We start from the raw sequence: 13,298 nt of genomic DNA, 5'->3' as shown, positions 1-13,298 counted from the left end.
ATGGATGCACATCCAGTAATATCTGGAAACAAGTACAGTATGAACGCTACAGAACTGGACCACTCTGACACTGAACTGTTTTCTGGACAGAACCTTGAGAATCTGCTGGAGTACTCCAGTCAGCCCTGCTGCTGCAGATATCTTCATACGTTTTTAGTTTTGTTGAACCACCAGGATCCAGTTTATTTGGTAGTGAAATTAGTGCTTAGTGTTGGTAGCATCAGAGAAAACCCAGCTGGTCCTCATTCCTTGTCACAGACAGAGAGCCCTTTCACAAGGTGAGAATAATGAGCCTTCATTGTGCAACATGTTCAGTGTAAAGTTGTGGGTTGAAGCCTGATGGCAGAGGTTGTCACAGATGAGACGGTGTATCAGGTAGAGTTCTGAGGAAAGTAAACCAGTTTAGCCAACTGTTCTGTCATCACTCAGCCGAGAAAAACACTGATGTGGTTTGAGCTGTGTGACTTGCAGTAGAGCTGAATTATATCATGGTAATCCCAAAAGAAATCATTTTGCAGCATAAACTTGTAGAAGGAAAGGCCAGTGGTTTTATATAGACATGAAAAGTCAGTCTTCACATGACTAGTTGGTTGTGTGGCAGCAGTACTACGGCCATGTCCACACAGTTTAGGTTCCCAAAATTTTCTTTCATTAGGAGAGATAATGCTTTTTTTTTAAATGAGGTCCCAAAGTAAATAAATCTGAAAACGCTACTGAAACATCATCCACGGTCTTAGCATCAGCTGTTCTAACCTGGTAGCTAATAAGGTGCTAAGTAGACTACATGTGGATATTTTACTTTGTCACATCCTGTTTTTCTTTTGTTCGCTCACATGACGGCGTCTCTTCCGTTCTTGATACATCCAGGTTTTTGCACATGTGCAGATGTAAAAAGACAAATCTGATATACAGATCTACATGGAGGAAGACATCAGAGTAATTGCCATTATCTGTTAAAATGTAATCAGATTATTCTGTCTACATGAGCACTTGAATAATCTGATAACTCCAGAAATCAGATAATGATCAGATTTTTTGTGTACGGCTCATGGCAGTAATCCAGTTATAAAAAATCATTTTAACACCCTTAGAATTCTCCCAATACTCTGTCTTTATACATGTGGACCTTTATATCTGATTTGCTTTTTACGTTTGAACATGTTCAAAAAAATCTGGGTTGCTTTTGTCTTTTCAATGTGTTCTGTTAAGACGAAGTAACGCCGTCTCAATGTAAGCAGAATACAAAAGAAAAAGGGGATTGCGTGCAACAGCACAGAGTAAACAAAGTAAAACGTTCATGTTTAGCAGTTTATTAGCTCCCACATTAGCAGCTAACGCTAAAACTGTGGGCGCTGCCATGTTCACCAAAGACCAGATATTTTAAATTTAACAGGAAGTTACATCACTGAGTACGTACTCTAAAATAAATCTGGTAAGGAACTGGAAAATTTAGAGAAGGGTTTTAGATGGGGATGTAGATATGTGGGATCGGAGTATCACAGTAATCTGATTACTCTGTCATAATATTTTGATGGTGATGTAAATGGATTGAATGGAGGATGACCTGAAGCAGAAGTTGTACATTGTTGTCAGTTCACGTAAACATTTCCTTTGTTTACATCGGAAGAGTTCATAAGCATGCTCCATGTCTCGGTTGTTGGTGTGTTACCGTGGCAGCGTTATGATGCCGCTTACAGACCTGGCAGATGTACCACAGCATTTTCAGAGCTCTTGTGTGGATGCACACCTTTCTGGAAATGATTCCATCTTCATGGAAAACTTCTTAAAAATAAAATCTGTTATGTCTCCGTGTGGATGTAGCTTCCTGCTGTTCATGCTGAAAAATATTAGCGGGATGTTTAAATGAAGTCTCGGGGGTTTCATTACTTTGCAGACTCATCCATATCCTACCTCAAAATGATAATCCATTTTTCTGTGGCTTAAATATCGTGCACCAAGTTAACCCTCTGGTGCATGAATTATTACAAAACCGTACCACATTTTTTAAAATAAAATATTTTACTTCTATAGACATGCACATTGATGTTTATCTGTTTTTTTATTTTACCTTTTACTCAGCTTGTTGATTTTTCTATTTGTTCTATGAAAATATTTATAAAATATCTTGTCATACTAATATAATATAAATTTTCTATAAAAAACACCTGGATCATTTTCTTGTCCTGTTTATCACTGAGGCAAACTTGGTAATTACAACGTATGTATAAATACTATAGCAAATATAGCTATTCTTTATATGTGGCAGAGTATTGGTGACTCACCAATGTCCAATGAAGTTGCTAATGTACGATCCATGCCCATGCATACATTTAAAAACAAATGTGTCCTCTGTAGTGGACACTATGCATCAAAGGGTTAATCCAGTTTTCAACTGTAGGAGAGCTATTGTCATCCATTTACTTATAAGTTCTTTCTTAATAGCAGAAAAACATTGCTCAAACATTTGTTGGCAGTCCCTTTCATTGTTTGTGGCCTCAGGCCCAAATATAAACCATCAAAAGAGATGGAAATGTTATTCTCAGTACTGTTACCCATTAATGTCGATACACAAATAGTGCTGAAATAACAGGACTGCTGCCTGCTTTTTACTATTTTAGTTTTACTTCTGACCTGTTTATTTTCATTATACAGCACTTTGGTCAACCTTGTTTTTAAAGTGCTCTAGATAAAGATTGTATGATATGGTACAGTATTTTAATAGTATGGTATGGCTGTTTAACAGAGATAAACAAATGTCAGTTTGTGATGCAGAACGTACCTGAATTTTCTCGGAGTGACATGAGTTAATGATATGTTTTGTTTTTCAGGGTGCTGGCTTGAATCATTGTGCAGATGCATGAAAAACGGGATCCTTTTTAGGACCTGTTCATGGCCTCTACAAAGACTCAGAAAGGCATGGTATTCATGAAGGAGGGGCCAACCGCCCCTGTGGTATCACTTGCAGGTGATCATCCACCTGCATGCTTTGTCCCTCTTGGACCTGGGACTGGTCAGAGAACCTGTGAGGAAGCAGATTTTCGGGGTAAACGCAGAGTGTACTCATCTAAAGATGCCATGATCAAGATGGGAGCAGCGAAGCGGCGCACCAGTTTGAACACTAAGTCGGACAGCTTATCACCAGACAGCGTCTGTAAAGGTGTCAGAGTGACGCTAGACAACAACAGCATGTGGAGAGAGTTTTTCAGCTGCAAAACAGAAATGATTCTGACAAAACAAGGCAGCAGGATGTTCCCATACTGCCGCTTCCGGATCTCAGGGCTGCAGCCAGCTAAGAAGTACACTTTGCTCATGGACATTCAGCCTTTAGACAGCAGTCAGTACAAGTGGACCGGCGATAGCTGGCAAGTTTCCCGAAAAGCAGAATGTCATATAAAGAGTCAACCTTTTGCTCATCCAGAATCCCCAGCAACAGGTCAGTACTGGATGCAGAGTCCAGTGTCCTTTTACAAACTAAAACTGACAAATGACATTTCGGAACAAGATGGGAATATCGTCCTGCATCCCATGCACCGGTACTTACCACAGCTTCACCTGGTCCAGTCAGAAAAAGTTGTAGAAGACATAAAGCTGAAAGATCCCAGCGTTCTTACATTCAGTTTCTCCCAGACTGAGTTTATAGCAGTCACTGCTTACCAGAACCCACGGTTTGCTCAGCTGAAAGTCAGCTATAACCCATTTGCTAAAGGACTAAAGGAGGATGGGTCCAGTTCTCGCAGCCTAAAGGTGAAAGTAAACTCTGTGAAAGAGTTGACCAAAAATGGGGATAAGACGGTCATTGAGCAGCACCCTGTTAAGAAAAGCTTAAAGTCTTTGCTTGCAAACCATAAACCTAAAAGCTCAAAGGCAGTGGACTTAAAGTCTACATCACTGGAAGACCTGCAGAAAAATGCCATGACAAACAAGATTCAGTCAGCTGCCAAGATCCCAGAGGAACATCCACGGTAAGACTCATATTCCAAGAAACATCTGTCTTTTTTAGTTTATAGATCACATTTCATACATAAGACAACCCAATGAGCTGTACACCATCAGATTAATATATAGTTGGTTACATATCAAACAAAGCATGTCAACAGGACATCCTACATCATCATTGTACATATTCAAGAAAATCAAAAAGAAAAGCTTCATTTAAATTCAAAATATTGTTAAAGTTTTCAGAGCCAGTTTACTGGAAGTAAAGTCTGAATCAGGTTTCAGGTTTTCTGGTAGTTTGTTCCAGATTTTGGGAGCATAAAACTAAATATTTAGTTTTTCTCGGGATGGACAGCAGACTCGACCCAGATGATTTTTGGGAGCATTCACACCAGGATAGTCCGGCATTAGTCATTTACCAGACGCTTTTTTCCAAAACAGTTTACTGTGGGCTGTAACGTCTTGCCTAAGCCCCCAACTGGAAGTGTTACTGATCTCCCGAATGACAGACGGATGCTCTACTGACAGATATCCAGCCATATGTTCTGATGCCTTCTGACACTGCAGTGACAGAATTTATGAATGAATTTATGTTTTTCAACGTAGTCCATCAGGATCTCAGTGTCACACTCTGAAATATTACGCTTCTTGATGATGAATATTTATTATAGGCATTCACCTGACCATTTATAGCAGGGGTGTCAAAACTCCAGTCCTCGAGGGCCGGAATCCTGCAGGTTTTCATTGTTTCCCTGGTCTAACACACCTGAATAAAATCAAGTGGATCAAACAATAGCCCATTAATTTCAGTCAGGTGCGTTAGATCAGGGAAACGATGAAAACCTGCAGGATACCAACCCTCGAGGACCGGAGTTTGACACCCCTGATTTATGGCCACCATGTAGGCGTGGGAACGTGTTCCCTCAAGTGCACCTGCTTTAGAGCTGATTCTGATTTTCAAACAAAAAACAGGCATGGGACATGCATGCGCACACTTTTATAAATCTGAAAGTGCGCAGCATTTTCTTTTTGTGCCACAGATACCACCTGTAGTTTGCTTTGCTACACACAGTTCGATAGGGCCCCTGGAGAAGAAATTTAAGACATATTTGTTTAAAAAGGCCTTTGGTTGGAGTATTTTGTTTTAATGTGTTTTGTACTTTTAGTACTTTGTGTTATCTGTCAGTTTTAATCGGTTTTGTGCTTTACCACTTCCTATTGTATTTCCTGTGTTTTAGTGTATATTTGTATTTAAATGTTTTTATGATGTTAAGCACCTTGGTCACCTTGAGTGTTGTAAGGTACTTTAGAAATAAACTGAACGCTCAGGCTGTTATTTATTTATGAGGCTGTTTTTGGATGGGTTCCCTTTTATCTTTCTGGTCTGCTTCACAGAACCAGTAATCATTCTACTTTGTACACCAGTAACATTTTTTATCTTAACATTCCCAGAGTCCTGACTAATTTTGGAAACAAGCTTTTAATGTTGCTGCCCCTGCAGCTTGGACTTTATTACAATCTGTAATGAAAAGGTCTGAACCTTTCAGTCTTTTTTACTTTCACAACATAAATCTTACAGTGTCTGTATTTTTAATTATTTCTGGTATATTAGTTTTTGTGCTTGCTGACTTTGTTCATTGTACTTTAAAGTCTCTCAGTTGTATACATTTTTTAATGTATTGACTTAATTTATGGCCTTTGTATTTTGAATCTATATTCTAAGACATGTACTGCTGACCTCTTGGCCTGGTTGCTCTTGAAAAAGAGATCTTGATCTCAATGGGATTTTTAACTTGGTTAAATAATGGTTTATAAAAATAATTTACAACTACTTCTCACTAGGGGGCAATATTCCCCGAAACAACCACTGATCAAGAAGAAAGAAGAAGCAAATCCAGCACATTGATTGGCCAGGACATGAAGCAACAATAAAATTCTGCAGTCTGGTTTCTGGTTTTACTTTGGTGTTCAAACCTGATCTGGTTGTCACCAGAATCTTCCAGTATGAGGAGCAGGAGAGGCCGTCAGATATCCCCAGGGTTGATCTACATCGCTTCCTGTCGGTGCTCCATTTGCTTTCACACTGGAAGAGAACTGAACCAGGATTCAAGAAGCAAGGGCGCATTCACGCTGGTGCTGTTTAGTCTGCTGTAAATGAACCCTGATCTACTTCCATGGTGCAGTTTGAGTGAACTCTCCTTCTCATTCTGGTGTAGACCTAAAATGTGAACCAGGTGAGAAGTGAACCCTGTTCTTAAAAACTGGGTGTCTCTTGGTGTAATGATAGGAAGTGGCTTCATCGTCATTTCCAGGTCAATATAAAAGTCTCTTAGCAGTGTAGTAGTGATAGTGATCTTATGTTTTTATGATGAAAATGTGATAAATAATGGTGTGATTTTGGCTCACCCATTGTGGATTTACCATGTGGAGTCTCTGAATAAACACTACATTTATCAGCTGGATTGTAAACCCCCTGGATGGGAAATGGATTCCTGGAAAACTTCTGTAGATCACCTAAAGCAGGGGTGTCCAAAGTCAGTTCTCAAGAGCCACTGTCCTGCAGGTTTTGGATGTTTCTTCCTGCAGAACTAGAATCAGGTTAATGTCAACATTCTTGGACAGAACTTGACAGCAAGATGCTGAGAACCATTTAACTTGAATCAGGTCTGTTGGAGCAGGGAAACATATAAAACCTGTAGGACTGGGGCCCTCAAGGAATGGCGCTAGACACCCCAGCGGCCCATCACAATTTAGCCCGCAGATTTAGACGCTACCAAACTGTTGACAGCATAAGTGATAGCGGTCGGGGGGCACCGGAGATCTAGTATTTAAACACGGAGCTGTTCCCGCTTTGTTCCTTCTGTTGAGTCGCACAGGAAGTGCTGATTCTTTTGACCAATCAGTGGATTGCTGTGTGCAGAGAAATGCAATGTGTCCTGTACCTATTGGTCAACACAGGATTGTCACATATGTGCATTTACATCAGCTCTGTGTAACTAATGGGGTATTTTTGTTGGTTTCCTTCAGCAGCAACTCCCGACCGACCCAGAAGTTATTTTCTGAGCTCATTCGTGAGGCCCACGTGTCGTTGCAGAGGTGCAACATGGAGCAGCTCAGCTGCTGCAGCTCTGTGAGAGCAGCGCAAGCTAACACTAAGACCACCACACTGAGTGACGCCAGAGACAAGATGCCTGTCAAAACACTAACAAGGAAAAAGGAAAGGAAAATGAAAGATTCAGCTAACTGTACAGCCAACACTAGCACAGACTGTTCTGTCACCGCTGATTCATTAGAGTCTCAGAAGTCTTTCAAACACTTGGACCACCAGTGTCCTCCAGACGCTCCATCAGATGATTCAAGGCAGCAGAAACGTCCAGCTCGCCTGCCTCTGCCTGCTCTGGCCCTGTTTTTGAAACGGCATTCAACAAAATCTAAAAAGAGCCAACCAGACTCTCCTCCTCCATCACCTCCATCTGGATCTGTGTGTGAATCCAGAAGTTCTGCTGCAGCTTCTGAGGTGATCATCATCCAGGACTGCAGTCCTCCTGGTGTGGACCTTTCTGCAGATGAAACGGTTTCAGAACAAGTGGACAAGACAGCACGGCAGCTGTGCAGTCCAACATGTGAAGGTGCTGCAGAACCAGAGCCTGCTGCATATGCTGCTTCAGAGCCTGAGAAACCAGAACCTGTTACAGATGTTGTTTCACAGTTTGAGGAACCAGAATCTACTGCAGATGCTGCTTCAGAGCTTGAGAAACCAGAACCTGTTACAGATGCTGTTTCACATTTTGAGAAACCAGAATCTGCTGCTGAGCCAGAACCTGTTGCAGACGCTGCTTCAGATACTGAGAAGCCAAATCCTGATGATTCCTTCCCCCCCATTTCTGAAAGTTCAGGTTTTGAGCCTACAGTGTTAGCTAGCTCGGATGATCAGTTTTGTACTTTCGGATCATCTACATCCACCCTCCTTACATGTTCTACCTCAGGTGCCTCCTCCACCTTGTCCCCCCTCCTGAACACAGTGTTACCTCCCCTGAACTCTACACGAAACCCTACAGGGTCTTCTACACTACCTTCAGACCCGTGCACTCTGAAATCTGACTCTTTGCTTCCCGATCCAGAGTGCTCCTCCTTCGACTTTGAGCCGGTGTCCCCTGCCAGCTCTCCAGAGCCTCTACCCCCCCTCCCAGCCTCTTTAGCTTTTGAGCTGGACTCCGGTGCTTCTGAAGCAGCGTGTCCAGTCGGACCTCATGACGACGAAGTGCCCAGTAAGAGCTCGTCTGTCTTTACATGGCATACAGTGTTACCTCCACCAGAGTCCTACACAGACACTTCATTCCCAACATTTCAGCCTGAACCATTAGCTCCCCCTTTAATGTCCATTTCTCCACCGTTGTTGCCTTGCCACTCTGAACCACAGGGTCTTGACACTTCTACAGACACGCCTCCCACTGACCCACCCGCTTCATTTCAGGAGAGCGAGCAGTTGCTTCCTTTTCCTGCAGAGCTGTCTCCTCTCACCCTCCAGCTGCCGCTGTCTCCCACCTTCTCATCATTGGACGAGGACGGACTGTCTCCCACGCCCTCTCTCTCTGACTTTGTGCACTTTTTTTCCTCTGATGTGGACACCAACATCGGAGCAGCATTGTCGAACACGGAAGCAGTGGCGGTTCCCCGTCCACCTGTGGCTGAAGCCCCTGAGTCTCCTCAGCAGGCGCTATCGGTTTCAGCTAGCAAACCCTGCAAGCGTAAGAAGTCCAGATGCAGCAACGTTTCCAGACTTGATGTGGATCAGAGGATGGATGACTACAGGAGCATGCAGCCAAACCTGGAGGAGGTGGAGGAGCAGCTCTTCATTTCCTTCACATCCAAGGTAAACAAATTCTGTATCATCAAGGTGTAATTCTATCAACATGATTAAACATTTTCCTCTGTGCAGCATAAATGATTTGTGCAGAAACCAGGAAGCAGCAATTCTAACGTGTAGCATAGTAAAATGACTTTGAGAAACTCAGCTAAAACCCTCCAAGCATTGGCATCCAAACCAAAACCCCAAAAAAGCAGCACTATCCACTTTAGAGCATCTGCTAATTTCTCCACTTCGAGAAAAGTGGGAACTTAATTCAAAGGACTGCTTTTCTCATTTCTATGACTTCTCTACAACTACTTTGCTCATTCCTTGGGCGGCGTGGCTCAGCAAGGTAGAGCGGTCGTCTTGTAAACTGAGGGTTGCCGGTTTGATCCTTGGCCAAGTCGGGTTCATGTTGAGGTGTCCTTGGGCAAGATGGGTGAATGTGATGTATGATGTAAAGCACTTTGGGTATCGTTCCAGGTACAGTACAGTGCTATATAAATACGGACCATTTTCCATTCCTGGGACTACATCACTCATCTCTAGGACTGCGTTAATGCTAGGCTACTATGCTCTGGTTTGACTGAAAGTAATATGGTTTTCTTTTAGGAGATAACATTTATATTTTCTACTGTGTCCAGGTGAATTTACTCTGACACAGTAACACATCCTGATTCTGACTTCTGTAGTAATCTCGTGTATCTCAGCTTTCTGTAGAGACCAAGATTATACACACATCCCTTGTAGCTGTGAAGATATATTTATTTTGGGGATGCCATTTCAGACAGAAGGCAGAAAAAAGTCTCATGAAGAGGAGGTTAAAGTCATCAGTAAATCCACAGCTGGATGAAGGACCCCTATCGTTGATTTCCTTACAACTGATATGCTCACATCAGAAAACCTCAGACTTTCTCCATTAGCTCAGATAAAAACATCTTTTTGGTTTGGTTTAGTCTCTTTTTTCTATTGTTGATTACTATCAACATCTACTATAAGAATCCAACAAACCAGAGACACTTTGACCCTAACTGGTGTCCTCCTGAGAACCAGAAACCACCATTTTTAACTATTCAAATTTCTATATCAGTTTCTAAATATGGAAAAGAAGGTTGTCTGAAGATATTGTGTGAGGGTGTCCAAGGGATAATAACCTACCTGGTGTTTCAGGAAGCTCTTAAACTCCACCTAGCTGACTCCTCTGAAGGGGCGACCTGTCAGCCTCAGACCAAACCTGAAGATCCACAACCTGCTGAAAATCCTGAGAGCATCAGCAATGGTAAGCTAAGACTCATGAAGGTTGAGATGTGAGAATTGGTCATCAGAAGTTAGTCTGGATGTGTGTGATGCAGCTGGAGGATGTTCTGCCTTTGAACATGAACTGACAAAATGATGCCAGCTTATTTTAAGATGTTGTGAGAGATGTCGGCTTTATGGACCAACTGTTGAATGTAGCTTAAAGATAAATCTGTTCCAACCTTAAGCAGAGAGTTTGGAGGAGACAGTCACTAATTTCCAGAAGATACTGCTCAGAGACCTGAAGCTGATGAAGTACAGGCAGGTCATCCACCCCGTGCTGCAGGAAGGTAATCCTCAGAGCTAACGATGCCACCCTGATGCTAACCTGATGCTAACTTGATGCTAATTGCTCCTCCATTTGTGAGCTCAGTTGGTCTGAAGATGACCCTATTGGATCCAGCTCTGTCCATCAACCTGCAGTACCTGGGAGTTCGTCTTCCTATTCCTCCTCCAGGCACGAATGTTGAAGTGCTGACTCGGACTGTGTCATCATCTCAGGGTGGGTGTCGGTACCTGCAGGGTCACCTGAAAGAAAATTAATTTTAATCCTGATAATGATCCAAACGTTCACACATGTTCTGGTTTCCTTCTTCTGCAGATGTTTCTCCTACATTTGTGTCCCGAACGGGAAAAACTACAGATGTGACCCAGATTAAAGGCTGGAGGGAGAAGTTCACTGAGACTCCGCCCACTCCTGCGTCCTGCACAGATGACGGTGCGCCTTGATGTTTCCTCGTAGATTTAGTTTTACATGAAGGGTTCCAGCTTTGGATTACCTGACAGGAAGTGTGCAAAGTGGTGTTTTAACCCTTAAAACCCAATAGTTTTTTTTTACTTTTTCTTGACTTTAGGGAGAAATAGTATTGGCCAAACACACAACAGAAACTATTTACATATTTACACTTTTTCCTCATTTACAGTTCATTGTACTATTTACCTATTCCCACAAACCAACTCCAACTCTGCTGGTTTTTGGTGCCACCGTACATCAAAAACCTCTTCTTAGCTTTATTTTTCAGACACACAGAACTTTCTGCTTACTTGTTGATCTTAGGCTGCTCCTGATTGGACATTAGTATCAAATTAAGCTATGTTTGACAGAAAGGCCATTATTTCCAGGTCTAACTAGAGGTAGTGATAGTGATCTTTTTCATGATGAAAACGTGATAAATAATGGTGTTATCATTGATCATTGTGATTTTGCATCTCTAGAGTTTCTGAATAAACACTAGAACTTGTAGCTGAATTGTAAACCTCCTAGATATAATATAAATGCCTCGAAGACTTCCTTAGATCACTTAAAGGGTAAGCTATCCATCACAATTTACCCCAAAGAGTTGCACACTAGCGTTCCTGAGAAACTGTTGGTGATGGCGTCAGAGATCTTGAGGAGTTTTAAGAGTTAAAACATCTCAGAGAAACTGATAGGAATCATCTTTCTTTCTGGATTTGGTTTTGGGATATAACCAGTTTTCTGTCACATCATACAGCTGGTCCCAGTTCTGACCTGCAGAAGAAGAACTTGTCGGCCTTCTGCAGCGACATGCTGGATGAGTACCTGGAAAACGAGGGGAAGCTAATAGACGAGCGAGCCGCCAGCTTCTCCCAGCCGCCGCTGGAGGCACCAGTCTACAAGCTCCCTGTGAGTAGCACCAGCTACGTCCGGACTCTGGACCACATCCTGAAGAAACAGACTTCCGGTTCACCTGCCTCAGACCTCATATCTGGGTTCATCCCCCCGTCTAAGAGACCCAGACTCAAAGAAAGTAAATCCTGCAGGGGGGCCGAGAAAAAACAGAGAGGACGTAGACGGAACAAACCCAGAACAGAACTTGAAGCTGCTGCAAGGACCGATTCTAGTCCAGCTCAGCAGCCTGCGGTGCCAACACCTGTAATGCCACTCCAGACCTCCCACCCCTCCATCCAAACCACATGTAAAAAGAGGAGGAAACTAGAGCCCAGGACCTTGTCCCAGACCCTCGGCCCTGCCAGGCCTTCTATCCTGCTACCTGGCATGTCGGAGAACTTGCCGCCGCTGGAATCGGTCTCAGAGTTGGGCCTGACGTTACGTCAGAGTGAGGACGTCTCCAAGAGGGTGAGTAGGCCCATGACGACCCGGGCCCTGCTGAGACAGCGAGACCTGGAAGATGGCGTGGTGTCGGAGGGCCGGTCCCGGACCAGCATCACAGGGGAGAGGGCTGCCATTGCGTTAACGTCCCTCTTCACACAGACGGTAAGTTTTGTGTCGGCTAATAAAATAATCTGATCAGAATTATTTAGAATAATCATCTTTAATTGCCTGAGATCACAATGAAAGCAGTCGATGTTGAGTCTGTAATGGTAGCATGAACAATGTCACATGCAACAGTGGGGTTGGCAGATGGAGGGACATAAACAGCCACTAGGATGACTAATAATATGGGCTGAAATCTATCTATCTATCTATCTATCTATCTATCTATATATCTATATATATATATATATATATATATATATATATATATATATATATATATATGTGTGTGTGTGTGTGTGTGTATGTGTGTGTATCATCAAATAGTCATTATGATCTCCTGGACCTTGGCTACAAATGTTTTTCTGTAACTGGACCTCTTTAAATTTTAGTTTAATATTCCTGCTTTACAGGAATAAATAATGACATGTTGTTTATCATCATTTAACTCAAAATTATGGGGAAATGATTTGTGATCTCTCAGCTCTAGATGAGGGTGTGGTTGTCATGGTGATAGAAGATCATGATTTTTCTCTCTGACGTGATGGGATGTGATGGTGTCAGCCTTTCTGCAGCAGATGGTCAGGAGACCTGGTCAGATCAGCGGTTGCTTGTTGAAGGGTTGTGGTCGTATTAACGATACAGCTCTCCTCTCCCTGTTCAGGGTTTTGTGAATGAGAATCCGACGGCGCCGATCCAGCTGGCTCGGAGACGAGTGTCCCCGTGTCTGAATGACTTCTGCAGGCTCGGATGCATCTGCTCCAGTCTGGCCTACTGCTCCAGGATCAGCCACTGTGGACGTCCCCTCTGCATGTTTGGCTGCAGCTGCCTGAAGCAGAAGGTGGTACTCCTCAAGAACCTGGACAGCTCCGACTCCAGCCCCTCCTCCCACCACGGCAACACAAAGAAGAGGAAGAGGAGGAGAAGGATGAAGATGGCTTACGGTGAGTCTTGGCTGCTGTTGCATTGTGTGAATTATTA

General features: G+C 43.0%; 1 protein-coding gene across 7 annotated transcripts in view; it reads left to right on the top strand.

Moving 5' to 3' along the window:
• The window catches only part of mgaa (MAX dimerization protein MGA a), a 35,495-nt gene that overhangs the window by 7,639 nt on the left and 14,558 nt on the right, over nucleotides 1-13,298 (top strand). For 5 of the 7 annotated variants that reach the window (XM_041972750.1, XM_041972751.1, XM_041972747.1 and 2 more), the window contains exons 2-9: nucleotides 2,829-3,962; nucleotides 6,964-8,809; nucleotides 9,956-10,064; nucleotides 10,270-10,371; nucleotides 10,455-10,583; nucleotides 10,683-10,799; nucleotides 11,575-12,317; nucleotides 12,982-13,261. In XM_041972750.1, coding sequence (XP_041828684.1) covers nucleotides 2,890-3,962; nucleotides 6,964-8,809; nucleotides 9,956-10,064; nucleotides 10,270-10,371; nucleotides 10,455-10,583; nucleotides 10,683-10,799; nucleotides 11,575-12,317; nucleotides 12,982-13,261 — 4,399 coding nt within the window. In that variant the 5' untranslated portion in view covers nucleotides 2,829-2,889. The remainder of the gene's footprint in view (nucleotides 1-2,828; nucleotides 3,963-6,963; nucleotides 8,810-9,955; nucleotides 10,065-10,269; nucleotides 10,372-10,454; nucleotides 10,584-10,682; nucleotides 10,800-11,574; nucleotides 12,318-12,981; nucleotides 13,262-13,298) is intronic. The other 2 variants (XM_041972748.1, XM_041972749.1) reach the window with 2 other exon arrangements.

Source organism: Melanotaenia boesemani, chromosome 20 (assembly GCF_017639745.1).
Source record: "Melanotaenia boesemani isolate fMelBoe1 chromosome 20, fMelBoe1.pri, whole genome shotgun sequence".
Lineage (NCBI taxonomy): Eukaryota > Metazoa > Chordata > Actinopteri > Atheriniformes > Melanotaeniidae > Melanotaenia > Melanotaenia boesemani.
The sequence above is the reverse complement of the archived record's forward strand: the minus strand, read 5'-3'. Positions and strand labels throughout refer to the sequence as shown.